The sequence below is a fragment of the Microcebus murinus genome, chromosome 7, assembly GCF_040939455.1.
Source record: "Microcebus murinus isolate Inina chromosome 7, M.murinus_Inina_mat1.0, whole genome shotgun sequence".
In the NCBI taxonomy this organism is placed as follows: Eukaryota; Metazoa; Chordata; class Mammalia; order Primates; family Cheirogaleidae; genus Microcebus; species Microcebus murinus.
In genome coordinates this window covers 89,671,799-89,694,751 of record NC_134110.1, presented here as the reverse complement: position 1 = coordinate 89,694,751, position 22,953 = coordinate 89,671,799, and the positions used below count along the sequence as shown (strand labels likewise).

Sequence of the window (22,953 nt, the reverse complement as noted above, 5' to 3'; positions counted from 1 at the left end):
GCTAGGGTTGGAAATTTTGCTTAACTTTCTGAATTAATTCCTTATAAAAGAATTTGTATGTCAGCCATGAATTATTGAATAATCGTGGGCTTATAGTAATATTTAACTTAGCCATTAAAAAATATTTTAGTGTGTATCTTCCACCAAAATATAAAGAGCAGCAGCTAACTTCTGAATTTAATTTCAAAGTATTCATTTAGGTTTATAAAAAAAGATAAAACAAAGAATGAAAACAAGTAATATTTATGTATGTTTATCTGTATCATATAAGTAAGTGCTGGTCTGATAAATTGTTTAGGGAGTAGAATTATAATATTTTCCCACTTATGAATCTGTGGCTTTTTTTTTTTTGGTTATTCTGTCAGTTATAGAATTATTCTTGTAATGTTTATAATTTTATATTAAGTGATATAATTTACATTTAAAATAAAGTCCAATCTTTGCAATTGGCAAATTACACTCTTGATTCAGGTACCTTTTTTTATTTTCAGTTTTTAGCTGATTTCAAATCTTATATTTTACCCCTTCACAGAAAGATGTAAAAGGAGTGACCAGTTGATTGACAAATCATTTTTTCCAGTAAAAGGCAACATGGATTTGTTTTGATTACTAAATCTGATAGTCTTAAATAATAATTATGTACTCTGATGAAATTAATTTTCCTCTTATATAAATACATTGAATATTACTCTAATTGAGAGGTCATTGTGTAACCACAATAGTAGATAATATGTTATTGAATTTGAAGTTTGTTTAGATATAGGATATTTATCTCTTAATGTACAGTTTGTGTAGTTGACTATCAAACTGAGATTGCATTTCCTAAGCACTTGCTAGTTTGGCAGCAGAGATCTGGGTATCATCTGGAAGGAATGGACTTGATATACTGCAGTCTAATAGTAGGAAAAAATAGAAGAATACTGTGTGTAATATTATTCATAGTGACATATATACAGGCCTGTCTTATGCTGTTTTAGTGAATTGGATGACAGTGAGATTGATTTCATGTTTGAGTTATTTTGTTTGATTTTTGGACTTTTCAGGGACCAAAGCTTTTAGCTCATGACCTCAACTTTTCCATTATCTTTCTGTTTTTATTTGTCTGTCATATTCAGATAGATGCCAGGATTTGCCGATGTTTTTGTGAACACATACCTGCCTTGCTGATCTTTAGCACTTGGGAATTTTCCTGCAATTTTATCCAGTCCCTTCTCTCTTGCATTTTTTCTATTTGTTTCTTCCCTTCTACCTCTGGAAATGTTTAGGTCACTTGTATTCTTAAACACAAACAATACTTGCCTTATATAAAACACATTCAAAAAGTAGTCTATGCTTGTTGCTGCTACTTCTTTCCACCCTCTTATTGCTTAATCTTTCATAATATGACATCTAGCTTCCACTCCTCTACTGATGCTGCCTTTAAAAAAAAAAGATGTTCTAATTTCAATTTAATGATTTTTACTCAGTTCTTATCCTCTTTGAACTGGGTTGACAGTTCCTTTTTCCTTAGGTCCTCTGCATCCTCTGAGATGCTGTCCTCACTTCAGCTAACGTTTGCTGGATGTGTACTATGAACTAGAATTAGACTTTTTTAGGTATGTGAACATGATCTTTCTTCTAAGGACTCTCTTCTAAACTCATGTGTTCCTTGAGTTAGATATACTCATCCCTTCATCTGTTCTCTCTCACGTCATCTCTTCTATTCCTATGCCACTCCTTAGGGTCTTCTTTATGGATGATCTTCAAATCTCTTTCTGTGTCCCTGACCACTTTCAAAACTCTTTACTTCATTTCTAACATTTCTTCTTCCTTTCTACTCTTGATGTTTGATAGATTATTTATACCTGGTGTGTAAAACCAAACTTAACTTTAAAAATCCAGCTCATCTTTATTTGCCTTTTTTAAAGGCAAATATGATGCTTTTTTAAAAGGCGTCATAATTCTTCATAATTCAAACTAAAAATTAGAGTCCTTTTGACTCCCTATATCCAGTCAGTTCATAAGCCTAATCATAGGTTCTGTCTCTTAGTGTTTCTTGAATTCTCTTCATTTTCATTTGTACTGCCACCATAATTGAGAGTTATCATTTGCCTGGGCTGTTGCCATTTCCTTATTACTTCTACATTGTCCTTTGTTTTTCACATCAGAGTGAGTGATCCATAGATCAAGCAAGGTGAAAAATCATTTCTTTTATGAAGTAGCTTCAGGAGTCATATACTATCATTTCTGCAATATCCTGGTCATAAGAAGTGACTGGACCACACTGAAGGGGATGGGGCTTGAACTTCACATTTTGAGGGAGGATTGTCAAGAATTTTTGGATATATTTTAAAACTCAAAATCTATGTGATCATGTGTTTTCATTAGGCGAGTTGATGTTTGGAAGATTTTACAATTACTTGTTTTAAATTGTGGTTGTGTTCTAATTAAAGCAGTTTTAAGTTCTGAAGTAACAAATACTGTTAATGTGGTTTCTGTGGATTGTCAAAGATTTATATATCCTTAATTTCCCTATTAATTTCGAGTTTATTTTGCAGGGTTATTTTTTAAAAATCTTAAAAGTTTTGATAATTTTGTTTCTGTTTTCAGGACACCAACATATCATTGAATTATTCCCAGCTCTGTCCTATTGTTTTCTCTGTAATTCCCTATTTTAAGAAAATGTATTAAGCATACCCAATATAGAAATGTGTTTATTGAAATAAATGGCTTATTTTTTCCTCTCAGCTGATTTGAATAGGATGCACAGACAAAATATAGATGCCTACCATAACCCAGATGCAAGAACATATGAAGATAAAAGGGCTGTTGTATCTCTAGACCAAAATTTAGCCACTTCAAATGCTGAGAACCTAGAGGATTCTGCAAATAAAAACTCAGGTTTTTAATTACATTCTATTTTTCTTTTTCGTTTTCTTTTTTCATGTTTCTAACGTTGTTCAGTAATATTTCTGTTCTCTTCTTATCGTCATTTTGAGAATTGGATTACTCTCATTCAGGAAGCATAATGCAGTATTCATACTATACCTTCATAGTTATTTTGGAAAATAACTATTAAGAAGGTTGCTTCTTAATACCTTGTGCCATGTTTCCCCGAAAATAAGACCTACCCATAAAATAAGCCCTAGCAGGATTTGTAAGCATTTGCGCAATATAAGCCCTACCCCGAAAATAAGACCTACTGATGGGAGTGGTTATGCAGCATATCTGCACAACCCATGCATTTGTGGAGTGGTAAAGAAGGCGAGCAGCCCTTCTCATCTGCCCCATGAGAGCTCTATTGATCGACATGAGAGGTTGGGGCCAACGGTTCCAAAAGAAATAGAGTCGCAAGAAATTCAGGATAGAATTCGGGGTTTGGGGAGTTATGATGATGTTCCAGAAGAAGGAGACTTAACTATATTTGAATAAATGTAGATTGTTGTACCGTACTTAATAAAAATAACACATCCCCTGAAAATAAGCCCTAGGGTGTCTTGAGGAAAAATAAATATAAGACCCTGTCTTATTTTTGGGGAAACACGGTAGTTTGTCTCAGCTTTGTAACTTGCTATGTATAATTTAGCTTCTGTTACCATTTTTATTTTGATAGTTTGGGGACATTACTTAAAATCAAACACTCTTTTTACACATATACAGTTTACTTCTTATATCCATAACTATTTGAATTAGAATTAGTGAAAAGGTATCTATTGTGATATGATAAAAAATTGTATAAAAATTTCATTTTTTGCTTGTTTTAGTAATCATTTACCTTCCCTTTTAAAATCATAGTTTACAAAGAAATGAAGTAATTAAACATTTAATATCTGGTCACATCCCTCTTTCTTAACCAAATATCTTTGATTTACTATTAACATCCTTTACTTAAAAGTTGTATAAATTGAAAGTTTATTCAGTATCTTTTTAATGACATGCCAGGAAAAGTTGTCAAGTATATATGAAAGTGTGTTATATATTTAAAAATCAGGTGAAGTTTAAAGAATATACCACCTTGCACTATATTTTAATGCCTATAGAAATAACCATTTATTTACTACAAAATTCTGCTTTTGTACTTTCACTGACGTTTTGATGTTAGACTAGAAAAGAACTTTATGTTAGGAAGTTCTAAAATATTTTTAACTGATCCTGTATGTAGTCTTTTTTTGTTTTTAACCTTTATGTGGGCTAAACTGATGAGTAAATAGGGAGCCATGATTAGAGTCATTAGCTCTGCATCTTTCAAGTTTTTGATGGCAGCCACTAATCACTACAGCCTTTTTGAACACTTTAGGAGACGGGTAGTTTGCTGTTGCCATGGGCAGTCTGTTCCAGTGTTTGATCTCTAATTATGAGAACATGCTTTCTTACTTTGATCCACAATAGATTTTTACCTATTGGATCCAATTTTGATTTTTGGAGCACTAAAATTAGAACTTATGATTTTGATGAAATAATTGATTTGGCTCTCTTAATCTAATAATTCAGTATATTGTAGGAGTATCAAAACATCTTTTCATATTGTTGGTGCTAAGAGAGAATTTTGACTTCTTTCTGATTATCGTTAATTTTTTCTTCTTCATTTGCTGCTGCTTGTGATAGTCTGCATTGAGATCTCAGTGCTTTGTAGATTCTGTCTCTACCCTTTTCTTCCATACCAAGTATTGTTTGTAGTTCTGTCTCAGCCTGCAACTTTCTCTGTTAGTACTAACGCTTTTAGGCTGCTTACTCTGTTTACCAAGCAAAAACACTGGAAAATCAATAGTTGCCATGACCCCTTCCCAAAAGCATAAGCCTGATGATTGAACACACAGCAAAATTTGTTGTCTATAGCCTTTCTATCCACTGCCAGGTTTTTATGCTGGTGGTGGTGCCAGGATGCTCTATTTTGCAAAAATCATTAAAAAATCATTAAATGGGTAACATTTCCCTTTTCTTGTGAATTGAAATTCCGTAAATTAGACTTCATTTCCCCACAAATTAATCTAAAATAAACTTTCTGAATGCAAGAAGCTATCCAAAGCTACCTAATATATGCTATGCCATATATATGTGTTTGAATGCATGTGTGTATGTGTGTATATACATATACACATACATAACTATGAATATATGTGGCATTTAATATTTTAAAGGCCTTAAGGAACTCAAATATATCTGAAAATTGAATTTATGTGTTTGAGGTTCATTCTCTGTTGTTTCATTTCATTAGGCCTGTTTGTGGGCACTTCATTATTTTTCTTTATAGTTTTTAGATGAGCTGCTATTTATGAAGTCCAGTACTAGTTTGGCTTAAATTTATTTTTTATCTTATTAAGATATCTAGATACACTTTTATTTTCTTTGTATATTTTATAGTTTATTCATTTCTAATAATATTTGTCTGTCTCTAATGGTATTTCTTCTCTAATTGCCCCAAAGGTTTAGACTAAGTGATCATTAAAGTAAAACATGCTACTCAATTTTGTTTTGCTAATCAGCTTTTATACCACAGCATAAGATATAAAAGAACCCTCAAAGTGTGTATTTAGTTTGTTTTCAATAGCAAAATTTCTAGTGGAAAAAAGTATTTATAATGTCTAAGTATTAATTTGGCTTTCATTGATCTGTTCAGCAGATCTAACGGTTAATCTAAACGTGCTGATCTAAGTGTTAATAGATTTAAATACAAAGGCAAAATAGACCTGAATGGCAGCTACACTGCAAGCAGTCTACACAAACCTACATGAATGAGAGAAATACATGTGTTGGATTGATGATGTAAATAAAGTGTCAGAAACTTAGGCTTAAATCTAAATGTCTTTTTTTTTTATCTGCATTCAAAGAGACTCCAAGGGCATAATTGTTTTTCAGAGTGCTTTTATGAAATAATTTTTTCTTTTTTGAGAATATTTAAAACTATAGGCAATATATAATAAAATTATCATTCATGTTTATATCTCATTAATTTGATAGTTTTTTTTCCTTAAGAGATGTTCTCACTGTGTTGCCCAGGCTTGATCATCGCTCACTATAACTTCAAACTCTTGGCTCAAGAATTTATAACCTCAAACTACTTGGGCTCATTGCGATCCTCCTGCGTTAGCCCACAGGTAGCTAAGATGACAGGTGTGCGCCACTACATCCAGCTAATTTTTGTAGAAATGGGATCTCACTGTGTTGCCCAGGATGGTCTTGAACCCCTGGCCTCAAGTGATCCCCTGCCTTGGTCTCCCAAATTGCTGGGATTACAGGTGTGAGCCACTGTGCCAGGCTCTGACAGTTTTTAAAATAAAAACTATCACAATGACTAAGACTCATTCTAATTTGTTAAAATTGTTAAAATTGTTTTTATAGCTGAATTCCTAATCTGTTTAAATTATGGATGAGAAGAATTTTGGAGTTACTGATTTTTAAAAACAATTTTAGAAATTTAAAAATATACATATATAATACATTTTAATGCAATTAAGCAGTATTCTTAAGTAAAATGATAGTCATATACATAAGAATTTAAACATGTGCTTTTTTTTTTTTCTTCATAAATTCTACTTTAAAGCCTTTGCTGCAATGAGAATTGTTTAGGCTATTAGTATTTATATTTCCTTGGTGGTGGTTAGCTATTAGATACAGTTAACTGTTAATTTTATTTTAGTTTTACCATTTTTCTTTCCTTTGTTACTTTTTATCTGATCTTCAGATTTTAATGTGAGCCTTCCTCTTCTGATTTTAACCTGGCCTTTTGTATTTAACAGTTTTTAAAAATATGAATTTATTAGCAAACTCTTTATTCTTAAACCTTTACATTTTCTAAGCATTAGCTAATAGTATATTTTTGCAAAACATCTCTTTTAAGGTCATATGCAATCACAGTGCTCTCCTTTTGCTCGGGGAAATATATTTGGTGAGCCTCCAACTGAACTTCAGATTAAACAGCAAGAATTATACAAGAATTTTCTTCGTTTCCAGGTGAAATGCTTATTTGATCATAATTTCAGAGTTTTATAAGAATTTGAATAAATTGAACTTGCAGAAATTTTCTCCACAGGATAAATATTAAATTATAAAATGCTGTGTAGTTACTTAAAATACCTAATTTATATCAAATATAAGTGGTACTAAAATTATTATTTTAGTTATATCTGGAAAAAGGAAATGAGGTATATTAGGTATGGTGGCTGACTTAATCATTTCTAAACTTTATTAAATCATTAATTTAAAAATGAAGAATGCTGAGATTTTTAAAACTGAAAGACTAAAATATTACTAAAATATTCATCTATTGGGCATTCTAGATGTCTTTATAGTAATTTATAAGTTAGTAGAAAATCAATAGTTTTTTTCCAAATGATTTTATATTCTTGATTCATTGCAGATTGTAAATAAATAAAATGAGATGTAAGGTAACCATATTTTGGAATTATTTGCCCCATTTTTGTATGTAAGAAAATAGCATTTAAAATAGTAGAAATGCCCAAACTATTCCCAGAGGAAGACACTTGCATATCCAGTGATTATTAGCCTAACGGACTTGTTAAATTCCCATACTGTGTTTACCCTTGTGCTGAATACTAGGAATGGAGCCTGAGATGAATAAGATACTGACCCAAATGGGACTTAGAGTTTCTTCTTTCCTTACCTCCCTCCTTTTCACACCACACTTACATCCCAGGGTCAGATTAATCTTGTGGCCTGGCTATTCTTCCTTTGATATGAGTTTTCACATGCTATTCTTTACTCAAAACTTGGTGGTAGCTTTTTTTTTTGCCTACAGAAGTTGTCTAGACTCTTTAGCTTGACATTTAAGTCTATCCAATCTAATACCAAACCCTTAAACAGATTCCATTTTAACATTTCATCTTCTTTCTAATACTGATTATTGTTGATTCTTAAATAAGGCAGTGACATGATAGATATAGTCTTCACTGATGATTGATCTGACAGTAATGTTTAAGATGTATTAGTGGAGGATTGAAAAGACTGAAAGCAGGGCTATTTTACTAGAGGGTTTATAGTGGAAATAGATGGAAAGGCCTTTTGTGAGGATCAACAGAAACAACATAGATATTGAATGTGAGAAACTGGCATCAGAGATCCCAAGGGTATTGTTCATTCAAGTCAGGTAGCAGTAGGTTGAGGGTATAGTTAGTTACCTGTTGAACTTGAAGGACCCTGTGGTATATTGTCCATAATGACAGCAAGTACCAATTTAAGTAACTCATGTTATACTTAGCAAGTCTTACCAGGGTCCAAAAAAAAAAAAAAAAAAAAAGTTACAATTATATAGCATTTTCTTATAATTTTACATATAGTATCTCATTAAACCTCAGTAGTCTCTGACAAAGGTGGTATTATCTCTATTTTATGACATGTGACTAAAACATAGACTAATGGCTTGCCCATGGTATCAGAGCTAGCAAATTGTGAGGCCAGTACTTGAACCCAAGTCTCCTGACTTCAAGTAAAATATCTGTGGGTACCATACTTTATAGGGATCTCTAGAAATTCTTTCCCTCTAGAAAAAAACTATAGTAATGGGGGAAATTTGACTATTTTGGTTTCAGCCTTTGGTTCTCTCATACTGTGAACCCTCAGTGTATCTATGAATGGATCGCTCTCAAATGGTAGTTTTCAAATTTTTCCTTTAACAGCCTCTTAAAAATTTCTTTCTCCCATGTAAAACAAAATCTAACACAGAATTCTAAGAAAATGGTATTTATTATACAACCAACAATGGAATGTCAGACAAAAAGTGTCTAAAACTTAAGTGTTAAATATTATAAAATGTTCAAATCTATACACAAAGAAGATCTGTACAATGAAGTTATACATTTAGCTCAAGTAAATGCATCAGAAGTCTTCATGCTATTAAAATTAAGTAAATAACACTTGTGTTTGGTTTTATTTATAGCTTTAAAAATAATTAAACTTAATAAAATATCTGTAAGACTTCTGAAGCACTTTTATATTATATAGTTTCATATCCATGACCTAGAAGACAGCTTTCCTCTTTTTGTTGTGTAGCATTCCTGTTATCATTAAGCTTTCCATTTCCTAGAGGTATGGTCCATTAATGGCTTACAAACTAGTAGTGTTTGATTTTGATGGAGAAGTGACCCTGTGAGTGTTTCTTTATGGAGTAGCAATAATGGGGAACTGAGTGTTGAATATGAGATTTTGTTGGATTATAAATGTTTTCTCTAGGAATGTTGTACTTGAAGTGATTACATGCACATTGTTTCACATTGCTTACAGAAAGTCTTAACTATTATGCTTGTGCATATTTAATAGGGATGTAAGAAAGAAGTGTTAGAAAAAGGCCTAGTATATAAAATCATGGGACATGTGAGAAGAATAAAGTTCTTTTTTTTTTTTTTTTTTTTTTTTTGAGACAGAGTCTTGCTTTGTTGCCCAGGCTAGAGTGAGTGCCATGGTGTCAGCCTAGCTCACAGCAACCCCAAACTCCTGGGCTCAAGCAATCCTCCTGCCTCAGCCTCCCGAGTAGCTGGGACTACAGGCGTGTGCCACCATGCCTGGCTAATTTTTTTTCTATATCTATTAGTTGGCCAATTAATTTCTTTCTATTTATAGTAGAGACAAGGTCTTGCTCTTGCTCAGGCCGGTTTTGAACTCCTGACCCTGAGTGATCCTCCCGCCTCAGCCTCCCAGAGTGCTAGGATTACAGGCGTGAGCCACCGTGCCCGGCCAAGAATAAAGTTCTTATAGCTCAAAAATTGACAGCGCTAGACAGAGCAACCTTGAAGCTAGAGGAAATGCAGAGACGAAAAACAAATACTATAGATCATCATAATCTATTCCTAAGGGTAACTAAGATCTACTGATGTCCTTAAACCAGAGTCATGGATACTTGGAACCCATGCTGCTGTTCTTCTCTGCCTCCTTCATGGAGGATGAGGACTACCTCTGAGGGCCTTCTGTCCTTCAGATCCTCGGCTCTACCTTACAGTATCCCACCCAGAATACTCCACTGTGCAGGCCCAGGTAGCATTCAAGACAAAACAGTTATAAATCATTGTGACCTAAATCCTGCATCTAACAGCTTTAGTTCTTTCTCCATTGATCTGCCAGATAAGAACAAAGAAAGGGCATTTGGGGGAAGCGCTTTTTGCATAAAAAATGATTGAAAACTAAAATATTCACTGTTGTTTCAGAATACTAATCAAGTCCAAGGACTTTGAGATGTAATAGTACAATCATTATAATATAATCATGAATTATTTACTGGGAATATTTTATTTAGGAGAAACTTTAGTTCTTTACAGACATTGTTTCACTTTAATTCTTTGAGCACTCCTTTGAGCTGTAGACATTAATAACTCTTTTTTACCAGGTGAGAAAACTAAGGACAAGCAGGTTTTTTAAGGTCATAACATTTAGTGGGGCTGGAATTTAACTCATAGCTTTTGACAGTGTAGTATATCATGTAGCTTCCCTAAAAAAATAGGAGACTAAAAAATTTAGTAACTTAATTTTAGGAACTTGCAAAAAGAGGGTACAAATATTGAATTTATAGGCTACCAGGAAAAAATAAGTAGTATTCTGACTTTTCATTAGTTCTATAAAATAAATAACTATGTTTAATTCTTTAGATTGAGGAAAAGAAACAAAGAGAGGAAGCAGAGCGAGAGAGACTGAGAATTGCAGAAGAAAGAGAAGAGAGGCGGCTTGCAGAACAGCGGGCACGCATTCAGCAAGAATATGAAGAGGAACAGGAAAAGAAGAGAGAGAAAGAGGAGGAGGTGCGTTTTCCCCCTACTGTTTTACTACTTAATTTTAAGGTGAAATCTTTAACTGGAAAAAATATTTGTTACTTACAAAGGATAATAAAAAAATAAATGTCTCAGAGTACATTTCAAAAATATCAAATCCATATCCATTCATTAGGTATTTTATTAAGCTGAAACAGTAATTTAAGAAAAGGGATAAATGATGGCTTAAGTAAAAAATAGTTGTAGGCTGTCTAAAAATGTTATAAAAGATGCCTAATACTTTGTTAAGCAGACTTCTTTATGTTAACGCTGTATCCATATATATATATATATATATGTATATGTGTGTGTGTGTGTGTGTGTGTATATATATATTTTTTTTTTTTTTTTTGAGACAGTCTCACTCTGTTGCCCAGGCTAGAGTCCCGTGGCATCAGCCTAGCTCACAGCAACCTCAAACTCCTGGGCTTAAGCAATCCTTTTGCCTCAGCCTCCCGAGTAGCTGGGACTACAGGCATGCGCCACCATGCCCAGCTAATATTTTCTATATATTTTTAGTTAGCCAATTAATTTCTTTCTATTTCTAGTAGAGACAGGGTCTTGCTCTTGCTCAGGCTGGTTTTGAACTCCTGACCTTGAGCTATCCTCCTGCCTCGGCCTCCCAGAGTGCTGGGATTACAGGCGTGAGCCACCATGCCTGGCCATCCATATCTTTAATTTTATCTCTTTATATCAGACAAATAAAGTAGCACATATTTGAATGTACTATAGAATGTACATATGGAGTGTATATTTTTCTATTTTAAAGCAAAGGCTAAAAAACGAAGAGCTTATTCGGTTAGCTGAAGAAAGGCGAAAAGAAGCAGAAAGAAAGAAGAAGGAAGAAGAAGAAAAACATAACCTACAACTTCAGCACTACTATGAAAGAGAAAATATAATTGGGGAAGACACAAAGGTAAATTTCAGACAAAAACGTCAGTCAGACCCATATTTAACCCACTTCCACTGTGAGAGTTGTGGAGTTGTTAGAAAAAGGTACCTTTGTTTCTCTTCTTACTGGTTAATCTCGGCACGTTATACTGAACTTCCTGTATGTGATGCTATCACTGTGCTTTGTTGGTATTTTCTGCCCATTGGATGTAATAATGGGTTTAGTCACCTTTGCCATTCTTAGTCTTATTTCCATAGGATACAGAGCTTCTACACGAGAGTATGGTCTTTGGATTAGCACCCTGTGAACTATGTTTGTTATGGTTCATGACAAAACTAAATACAGAAATCGAGAGGGTTTGGAAACTATTGACAACTGGTCAAAGTAATTTTATGTCTGTTCAATCTACTAATACAAATATTGGGTCTGTATTTTATATGCCTTTAAAATTTTTTCATTTATCTAGTAATTTGTTCTTACTCTATTTTATATAATTGTCTGTGATGGATTGGAAATTTAAAAAGAAGCTGAGAAGTTTGTATTTCTGAGATAAAAGGTTGATGTTCAGAGTTAGGTGTGTGAGTCAAAGTCAGAGGTTTTTCTCTCTAGAAAGTTGATTGGCCCTTATGTGGATCCAGTTCACACCCTTGCTCTTATCTCTACAATTATATTTAAAATTTTATATGCTTAAGTGTTGTTGGGGGGTTAGAAATGCACGTTTCTGGGTTCTCAGTGCAAGGTGATTTGCTAAGTCTCAGAGAAGTTCAAGAATCTGGATTTTATAAGGGATTTGGATGCAGTTGGCCAGGAGACCACACTTTGAAAAATCCTGTTTATCTTCTAAATTTAGCCCAATTTAATGTAAGAAAATTGTTTTTGGAAATTTGTATTTATACAAACCTCATTTCTTCTAAGCAGGATTCACGGAAAGTTTCCTTTTAACCAATGGACTCCTGTTAGTATATTTATGATGTGGTCTCTTATATTGTTCAGTTTATGAACTGCATGAGCCATTTCTGAGCGGCTCAAATATGCTAATTTGATTTCTCATCCTGAGTTTTATAGTGATGGAAATGATATAAGTATTCACAATTAGAATTTACTGAAAGAGTATTTAAAAGAAAATTTATAAGTAAGAGCTATATTTTTGATTGTATTGTTTATTTTCAGTGTTCTAGGAATATTAGGCAATAGTCTTCATTCTTAGGATAAAAATTTGATATATAGTTGTTCAGTCATTAAACATTTATTATTCAAATGCCATATCCTTAATTTTTTAAGCTAATAAAGTTTGTTTTTAGAGCAGTTTTAGGTTTACAGCAAAATTAAGCAGAAAGCATATAAAGATTTTTTATTGTCAGATTCATCATTTAAGAATGAAAGAGTTGTTAGTGTCTGTAATTATGTTTCTGCCAATTTCTTGTTCTGTTTAAAAAACACTATTTCTCAGGAACATATGATTTTATGACTTACACTTTAATTGTGAAGTACCATAAAGTTTTAAATCACTTTCTTCCATTTAATGCATTTTGCCTTCATTTCAGAAATTAACATTTATTTGTCATTGCTTTTCCATTTTTTGTATGCCTCATACTTATTTTTTGTCTGCTCTTTTAGTTTTTATCTTTGTGTCACCATATTTTATTTTCTAGTTAGCTTGTATATTTATTTAGTTTGTTGAATTTTTTATCCTGAGAGTTACAATCTTTTAAATAGGGATATCTAAATCCATTTATATTTATCATAACCAATATATTTGATTGTATTAATTGAATTTCTGACTTTTTTTTTGCTTCCTTGATAGTTTTTTGTTATGTGGACTATGATTTATTTGTTTTATCCTCTACAGTACTTTAGAAAGTTTACATTGTCTTTCTAATTCTGCTTGTGGGTCACCTTAGAGGCTTAAAAAAATACTATCTCGCATATTTTTAATTTTATTGATGTTACAGTGAATTTTTAATCATGCAAAATGAAGAATATAAATTCCACACATATATTTGGGTCTAGGTTTTTCTTTTGTTTTTAAACTTAGATAATTATTTTTGCATTTTGTTGGGAGTTTTTATGTCTTCAGTGTTTTGATTTTAATATAAAGTTGGGGCCTATTTACACTTGTAAACTGAAATCTCGTTTTATTTTCTCATGGAGACATAGAACACCACTATGATCTTGAAAATCCCTCACCCATGATGCTATTGGTGACAGGGGATATAGATACTGGAGGTTGATTATATTGTTTTCCAGAAAAGGGATTTTGTTTTTTTGTGTGTTGGCCTATTTTCCTTTTTATTATTAAGATGATTTTTCACTTTGGCTATCACTTTTCTGTTGATTTCCTAATATTTGGTATGCTGTTGTTTTACTTGAGTTTGTTGATTTTTTTTATCCTAATCAGAGTCATGTTCTTTTAATAAGAATATCTAAATCTATTTGTTTATCAGAACCAATATATTTGATCTTATATAATTGAATTTGTGATTTTTTTGTAAAAAGTATTTTATTCAATAAAAGCAATAACAATCTGAACTTCTTAGAGAGATATATATATATACACACACATGCATATATATTCTTAAATTTTTCAGCACTTGAGACAGCCTTCTCCTGTAGTTCCTGCTCTTCAGAACAAAATTGCAAGCAAACTCCAAAGACCTCCTTCTGTTGACAGCATCATAAGTTCCTATATTCATGTATGTACTTTTTGTTTTGATTTCTTAACCTTAGCTCGGTTATTTTGGATTCAGGATATTGAGTGAGATTTTCTTATCATATCTGAATAGATTAAATTTTTTCAGATCTGAAATACAGGTGATGTCTATATTAATTTATCTTCTGCTTCAGTTGTAACTTATAGTACTTGGTACCCTAAAGTTTAATTCTTTTGACAAATCATAATTGAGCAAATAATTCTTTTCCAGCCCCCCACCCATAAGAAGGTCCTTTCTTTGAAAATATATCTTTTAAGGCTTGGCATGGTGGCTCATGCCTATAATCTCAGCCCTGTGAGAGGCCGAGGTAGGAGGATCACTTATGGGCAGGGATTTGCCCAGGGCAGCCTGGGCAACCTAGGGAGGCCCCTATCTCTACCAAAAGAAAAAAAAAAAAGCTGTGTGTGATGGCACATACCTCTAGTCCCAGCTACTTGGGAGGCTGAGGCAGGAGGATCACTTGAACCTAGGAGTTCAAGACTGCAGTGAGCTATGATGGCACCACTGCATTCCAGCCTGGGTAGCAGAGTAGGACTCTCTCTCTAAAAAAAAAAAAAAAAAAGATGTAAAAAAGAAAATATAGCTAGCTAGCTAGCTAGTTATGCTCATGAAGTCTCTTATACTTTATACTGAGCTACAATCAAAAGAGAACAGGAAATATGTTCAAGAAGTATTGCTCATTGAATTGATACTGAATGATGAGTAGGAATTTGCCATAAAGAGAAGGAGAGTGAGGGACTTTTAGCATGTGCAGAGTCACAGAGGGCAGTATAAGCTACATGGCACACATGGAGGCTCTTCCATGGTTTGGTCTGACCTGATGATTCCAGTGCACTAAGGAAGCAGTGCAGGTGGAGGTCAGAACGTATGTGGGGTACTGTGGGCAGTGCTGAGGGCTTTGACTTCATCCCATAGGCTAGTGGATTCCAAACAGGCTAATTACCAGGATAGGCAAAGAAAATGTGTTAGAAAAACATCTTCCTAAATCCCACCCTCTGAGATTCTGATTCAGTAGGTATATAGTAGATAATACATGTGAATTCATTGTAATATTTTAAGTGGGGGAATGACGTGGCCCCATTTCTCAGGCAGTGGTGTGGAGATACTCTTTGGATATGGAGCAAGACTATAAATGTGGAGATAAGATGCTTTTGCAGAAGTCTAGATGTGAGTCTTTGAGGAGCTAAACAGGCAGTGACACCGAGAGCTAGGAAAGTGTGACAGCTTCATGATATATTTGAGAAGCACAGTAGTGGTATTTATTGACTGAGCATGCGGTGGGTGGGAGTCATGCTAGCTCTCTAGTTTCTGGTGAGGGCTTTGTAGGGTAGGGAGTTGAAAATATGAGTTGTGGCTGAGGAAAGAGTTCTCGACTGGTTTTGGCACTTTAGAAGCCACCAAGATATTGGTGCATGTTAAATTTGTACAGTTGTCTCCAAGAGTGTCTGGAGGGAGAAGTAAAGGGGGCCGGGCATGGAGCACTAGGGCAAACACTAACGTTTGAGAAGCCAGGAAAGGAGTGGAGATGGAGAGGGTGAGAGAGAGTGGCAGTGACGTGTCAGCTGCTGCTGGCCAAGTAAAATGAGGATTAAAATGCCTACTGAATGCGTCACTTGGGGATCACTCTGAATTAGGTGAGGGCAGCGTTGTTGGAGTGGTGGGGTATAGAAGTGAAGGCAGAAGCTGTGTGTTGAGGAGTGAATGGGAAAAAGGAAGTGAACCCCAGAAGTGCTGCATTATTGTTCTTTAAAGAAGCTCAGCTGTGAAGAGAAGGAGAGAACTGACAGGAGACAGTGATGAAAGGTGAGGGAAGAATTTTTTAAAAAGGGAGAGGTTTTTATCCATAGGCTAAGAGGACAGTGCTTGGAGAGAGGAAGAAATTGAAGAAAGAGAATAATTGGAGGAGGTGGGCATCACTATCACATACAGAGCACAGATCAATGGCTTCTCTTTGGATGGGGACAGGGGCCTGTCCATTGTGCTAAGAAGGAACAATATATACAGATGTGGTTTAGATGTAAGTGTGGATAGAGATGTATAAGTTTTATAGGTAGGTAATGTGGAGTTTGGTCTCCTATACATATAGGTATTTCAATAAATCGCTCCCTTCAAGCTTCTGAGTCAGGCAGGCGTACTGAGCATATCTCTGTCATTATTGTTAAACAGGAAAATTCCATGTCCAGGCCACAGTCTCCTCCAGTACCTGCCAGGAAAAATCAGCTCCGTGCAGAAGGTAGAGTTAACTATTAAACCTGTAATCTAGAGTGTTTCTTTTTTTTTTTAACTTTTTATTTTGAAATAATTACAGTCTCACAGAAAGTTGTGAGGTGTAGAGAGATGTTGTATACCTGCAGTGGAAACACCTTAGTATAGTATCACAGCCAGGCAGCTGACATTGGGATGTCATTGGAAGGCTCTACAGACCTTCATCAGAATTCACCAGTTTTTACATGCATTTGTGAGTGTATTATCTGGGGGGGGGGGGGAGAGGGGGTTCTGTGTGTCCTTACGTACATTTGTGTAACCACCATACAGTCAAGATATGGAACCGTCCCATCACCACTGTCCCAGCACTCCCTCGTGCTGCCCCTGTAGAGTTGCGCTCCCTCCACCCAAAGAATAACTCTTAACTTTTTGAAATTCCTATTATCAAAAATGTATTTGTGGGTCTTAATGTTCATAAATATGATCTGTATATGTAAAACATTAAAAATATCTTCCATAAAAATGTGTCTCTGAGCATTTTTGCTTTATGATAAGTCAGGTTAGTTTTAACATTTAATCTTTTGTTCTTGCACCTGTCTTGTTTTTTACTTATCAATGTGAATTTGCAGAGGAGAAAAAAAATGTAATTATGGAATTATCAGAAATGAGAAAACAACTTCGTAGTGAAGAGAGGCGTCTACAAGGGCGGTTGCTACACATGGACAGTGATGATGAAACTCCTATAAGGCAAGTTTAGAATTGCAGTTTTTATTGTTTCTTGAGTTGTTTTATGTCACCTACCAATAATTCTGTAGTTTTGGAACAACATTAATTCATCTTCTTTACAATCTCCTTTCCCTTTTTTAATCTTCTAGAAATCAGGTATAGAAATTTAGTCCTCAAGGGGAATAATGATGTAGGAAAATTGCAGGGTTGGAATAAATACTGACGATTGCATTTTAGAACTGTTTTTAACATTTTCCTTTAACAATTAATACTTTCTGAAATGCCTTTTTTCCCAACAAAATCATTTAGAGGCACCAAACATTTCTGAGCATTTTTGCTGGAAGGACTCAAATTTTCTAAAACAGTGTTCTTCAAACTTCAATTTGAAATGCTTTAGTAGGTTATAAAATCGACATAGTGGGTAACTATACCCTTTCTTTTTTTAAAAAAAATTTTCTAATTTGGGATAATTTTAGATTATAAAAATGTTGCAAACATAGTACAGTGAGTTTCTGTACACCCTTCACCCAATTTTCCATGTTGTTAATGTATTTCCAGGATATATTTGTCAAAACTGAGCGGCTGATACTGGAACATTACTATTAACTAAATTCCAGACTTTTGGAGTTGTCCAGTTTTCCCAATAACGTCTTCTTTCTGTTTTAGAGTCCAGTATAAGGTACCAGATTGCATTTAGTTGTCACATCTCCCAGTCTCCTCTGGTCTGGACGGTTTCTCAGTAACTGAAAGTCTAGAGGAGTATTGGCCAAGTATCCTGTAGAGTGCCCCCACCAGTCTGGATTTGCCTGATATTTTCTGATGATTAGACTAGGCTTTTTGGAAAGAATAGCACAGGGTGCTATTCGCACATCACATCATATGATTCATGATGTCATGAGATGTCATGAGATTCACATGACATCTCTGGTGATGGAAACCTTAACCTTGGTTAAAGTAGTGTTTGCCAGCTTTCTCCAATGGAAAATTAACTTTTCTTCAGTCACAAATCACTAAATCTATCATGCTCACAAGAGCAAGGGAAGGAGGAGGTGGGGTTAAGCTCCATATCCTGGAGGGATGACCTGTATTCATTTTTTAGAATTTTCATATAAGAAAGATTTGTCTTTTCTTCTACTTCTTTATTTATTCAATCATTTGTTTATACCACTGTTGTCTCACGAACATTTATTTTATGCTCTGGGTTATAATCTAAATACTACCTTATTTTGTTGCTGAAATTGTTCTAGCTTTGGCCATTGGGAGCTTTTTTTAGATTGGCTCTTGTGTCCCTTCAACATGTCCCCATCTTTTTATTTTTTGAACACTTTCTTATTTTCTGGTACTGCAAGATGCCCTGGGATCATCTTGTATTTCTCCTGCCTCAGCCCTAGAATCAGCCATTTCTCAAAGGAGATCTGGTTCCTTTTGGAGAATGGTATTTAGAAACCAAGCTCTGGGCACTGGGTGTGCTTGTTGCTAGATGTCATTGCTTCTGGGCCTTTGGGTGAACATAGCTGGATAATGTATGCACATATACTAAGTCATAAATATAATTGTAACTGTTCCTGTGTCTATCCATTTGTATATCAAGTTCATACTAATGTCTCTGACTCTAATCCAGGATGTGGTATGACTTTAATGTAGCATGTTAACCTGCCTAATTATGCTTTCCTTAGAGTCTTGTTTGTATTCTTCAGATATAGTGTGAGTAGGGAAACGAGGTGAGGAAATTTCAAGATATAGACTGGCTAAATAATGAAATGTGAATCCATAGTGGTAATTTTCAATGAGTAATTCTCTCATAGTAGGCCAACAACTTCTGAGTAATTGAAAAGTAGTGTATTTTTTCTATATTTACTTTTATGATGTTATAAACACCTTAACCATTGCCGCTTTCCATCTTCCAAACATGCATATTTAATTTAGTGTAATAGATTGTTGATATTTTATTCATTTGTATTATTTTCATTCAAGCAACCTTTCAAAATTCTCACTTGAAAATTATACATGATAATTTCTACCCTGGGAGATTCTAGTGAAAAATAAATGTATGTATTTGAAATTACTTTGTAACTCTTGAGTTCTCGCTTCAGGTAGACAATATATGTTAGAGTTATGATCATTTAGCAAGAATTGGTTAAATACATTTACTTTGGTATGATTTTTAATATGTGTCATGATTAAAGACATCTCAGGGTTGGTTCCCTATTCCAATTTTATAAATATTTTCACAAAATGTATCTCATATTAATTAATTCACCACATTATCAAGCTCCTATTATGTGCTAGGCATAAAACAAACATGATGCAGCTCACATATAGAGATTTAATAACCTAATTCCTAATTTACCAGCCTGTTCTTCTATTAGCATTAATGGACTCTAGATAGGAGTCTAATTTAATGGTCTCCTAGAAGCCTTTTTGGTATTTTGCATTTTAATCTCCATGGAGTTCCTATCACCCTTGGTGAATATTAGGGGTCTGTGTCTGTCTTGACAGGGCGGTTTAATCCCCTCCCCACCAAAAAAGAGGAAACTCCATGAGAGCAGAGGCATTGCCCATGGGGATCCCAGCTATTCCTGTCTAACTGCCTAGGGAAGATTTAATGATAGAGGAATGACGAAGGAGTCTGACCAAACCTCAGTGACTGTAGCTGACAGCTACATTTTCAGAAATAGAGGAGACCTACCTATTGCTGAGGGAAGCAGCAGTAGATGTTTGGTTTTATTTTACTTTCAGGACTAGAAATACCATCCCCCATCCCTGTCCCCTCTTATTGTCATTCCCCCCAAGCCCTAGCAAAAGGCCCCCTTACTAAGCTATCTGCCTGTTGTGTTAATTTCCTGGGTACCACAGAAATAGAATATCAATTAGGTATCAAGTTCCCTGAAAGTCCTTTGTAATATTATGTTGGGTACTCTGGATAATACCCATTATATTGAACAGTATATTAATACTATATTTCTCTGTATAATTTCTACTTCAGGCAAAGGGGAAGGTAATATTTGTTCATTGCTTAATATATGGTAGGTACTATGCTGGACACTTTATAATATAGAATTTCTCTTAATTCTTTTGTTCACAACAAGACCATAAGGGATTGGGCTAGGCGTGGTGGCTCATGCCTGTATTTCTAGCCCTTTGGGAGGTCAAGGCAGGAGGATTGCTTTGAGGCCAGGAGTTTGAGACCAGCCTGAGCAACATAGCAAGACCCTCTCTCTCTTAAAAAGACTGTAAGGAATAGACATTATCTGCAATTTCCAGGTGATGAAATCAAGGTCAAACTGCTAATAAGTAACAGCTGGTTTTTGAATCTCAGTTTCTCTGACTCTAAAGACTGTGATCCTTGTACTTACATGAGCATTTTAAGGTAAAGCTGAATTATTCTACTCTTGTATTGGCAATTAGGTACCCTGCATCTGAGCAGTTTGAAAAATTAAAACGACCTTACAAATACTGTGTTTTAAGATAAGAATTGAAATAACAGACCTATTAAAATAATTTTTATAATATACTGTGGTGAAAGACCAAATTTTTTTTACAGTGAATGAAATGTGAACTTGGATTTTTGTCTTATAAAGCACTATTATGATTTGTCATTCATCTATAGGAAAAGAGAAAGGAATCCCATGGATATATTTGACATGGCTAGACTTCGGTTGCAAGCTCCTGTCAGAAGACAGTCACCTAAGGGCTTAGATGCTATCACTTTTCAGAATATTCATGATTTTAATGAGCTAAAAGATAGAGGTGAGTAGAATGCTGCACTTTTAAAGATATAGCAAGAGTGTTTTATCCATATTTAAGTATCTTTAAAGCTGTTTGTACCCTTTTTCCTAAAGTAAAATTTTATGTATGATATTTAAGTTACAATGAATAAAACTTCTATATACTCTAGTTCTTCACTTCAGTAATGTGGTCAGTGAAGCTTTATTTTGGCTAAATATTTTCTTTTGGAGACCATAGAGCTATTAAAGCCTCGGGTGGATGAGATAAAGTAGACTAGTGTGAAGAACGGAACTTGGTATTTAATACAGCGTGGACAGAGCAAGATGAGCTTTTGAGAAAGACTGAGGAAAAGTCAGGCAACCTGAGGAAAAGTGGGAAAATGTGGGATCCTGAAAGCTGAGAGCAGAGAGTGAGTGTATCAAGGAGAAGGGATCCTGTAAGATGAATACCAGAAAACGTCTTTGGTCAGAGGTCGTTGGTGACTTCAACTAGATCTTTTTGAGTGGAACAGAAGTGAATTGAGGCTTGACTTCGGAGGCAGGATGTCGGAGACAACAGTCATAAGTCTACCCTTGGAAGAAGCTTGGCTGGGGAAGGGGAGGAGGGAGTCAGGAGCCAGAGGGACTTGTTAGGGAGCAAATGTGAAGAGCCTGCTGTGCTGGAAGAAGAGGCTCTGGCCACAGGAGAGGGAGGGAGTGATTGCCAAGTGAGCTGGGCCTGGGTAGGCCTGAGGCAATCTAGAGGATTGAGGGAAGAGAGTTGAGAGAAGATTTGATGTAGCCCTTTAGGGAGAATGGGAGAGAAAGCTTAGTATGGAAACAGGATTGCCGAACTATAGGAGGCCTGGGAGACTAAAAATGCATAGAGGAACCGAAGTGTATGTTATATGTGCTTTTTCTTTAGGAGCGTTCAGCCCAGCAGGTGTTAGAGCAGAGAGGACAAATTGTTGGATGTGTGGCTATGACCTATGCCAGATAAACTTTTCTTCTCTTTGAAAGTATTATCTATTTATTGTAGCAGATTTTCAAAATACAGAAAGATAGAAAGAAAAATCACTTTAGTCAAACCACCTATTTAAGCACCGTTAACATTTGGGATGCCTTCTAGTCTTTTTGTACATAATTAAAACCAAAACAATTATAATTATGTTATTCACTTAATTTTTTCTCATTTTTTTACTTAGATTATTTACATGTATCATAAATTACACATACGATAGTAATTTTTTATATTACCAATTATCAATTACTATTTGCCAGAGATTGTATTTAGTTAGTGGGACTCAAGAGTTTGGTATGGGGACCTATGAGAACAAAATTGATTTTATTATAAACTAAGACATTATTCATCTTTTACATTCTCATTGTCCCATATGTATGCAGGTTTTCCAGAGGCTGTGGAACATGTGATGACTTCATCTTTCTGAAGCTAATAGAATGTGTGTTTATGTATTCTTGTGTTTTATAAATGACTGAGTTTTAATTTCTAATATGGCAAATGTGTGTGTGTGTGTGTGTGTGTGTGTGTGTGTGTGTGTGTGTGTGTGTGTAAGAGAGAGCGAGAGAGACAGAGACGTAAATAAAAGCTCTTTGGGGCACTGGATTTTTAAGAATATAAAATAGTCCTGAGACCAGAAAGGTTTAAGCCATGGAGTTGAGCCATTCATTTCCCTGTGTTATGCCCTCTAGCCCTCATTCAGCCTGTCACCTGGTTGTTGGTATTGTTTTTTACTGAGTCAGGAAACGGTGAAGCCGGGGTTTAATCTAAGCTTGTATCCAAAAACTCTTCTGTTAACTCTGCTCTTAACCATTTTCTAATTCTTAGATATTTAAGATATCTTTCCATTTTCACTGTTTTATTCTTTTGATAATTTCTGATCATAATTCTTTTTACATATTTAGGATCATTTCTTTATATTCCAGCAGTATAATTAATGGGTCAAAGGGAATAATATTTTCAA

At 34.7% G+C, this 22,953-nt stretch overlaps 1 protein-coding gene across 17 annotated transcripts in view; it reads left to right on the top strand.

Moving 5' to 3' along the window:
- CSPP1 (centrosome and spindle pole associated protein 1) overlaps window positions 1–22,953 on the top strand; it is a 121,650-nt gene that overhangs the window by 77,248 nt on the left and 21,449 nt on the right. For 14 of the 17 annotated variants that reach the window (XR_012920206.1, XR_012920211.1, XR_012920207.1 and 11 more), the window contains 8 exons: window positions 2,728–2,880; window positions 6,818–6,930; window positions 10,572–10,721; window positions 11,500–11,646; window positions 14,211–14,315; window positions 16,500–16,566; window positions 17,168–17,285; window positions 20,875–21,014. Coding sequence is in view for 3 of the 17 variants with exons in the window: in XM_076005245.1 (XP_075861360.1) it covers window positions 2,728–2,880; window positions 6,818–6,930; window positions 10,572–10,721; window positions 11,500–11,646; window positions 14,211–14,315; window positions 16,500–16,566; window positions 17,168–17,285; window positions 20,875–21,014 (993 nt within the window). In the remaining 14 variants the exon portion in view is untranslated. The remainder of the gene's footprint in view (window positions 1–2,727; window positions 2,881–6,817; window positions 6,931–10,571; window positions 10,722–11,499; window positions 11,647–14,210; window positions 14,316–16,499; window positions 16,567–17,167; window positions 17,286–20,874; window positions 21,015–22,953) is intronic. The other 3 variants (XR_012920209.1, XR_012920208.1, XR_012920216.1) reach the window with 1 other exon arrangement.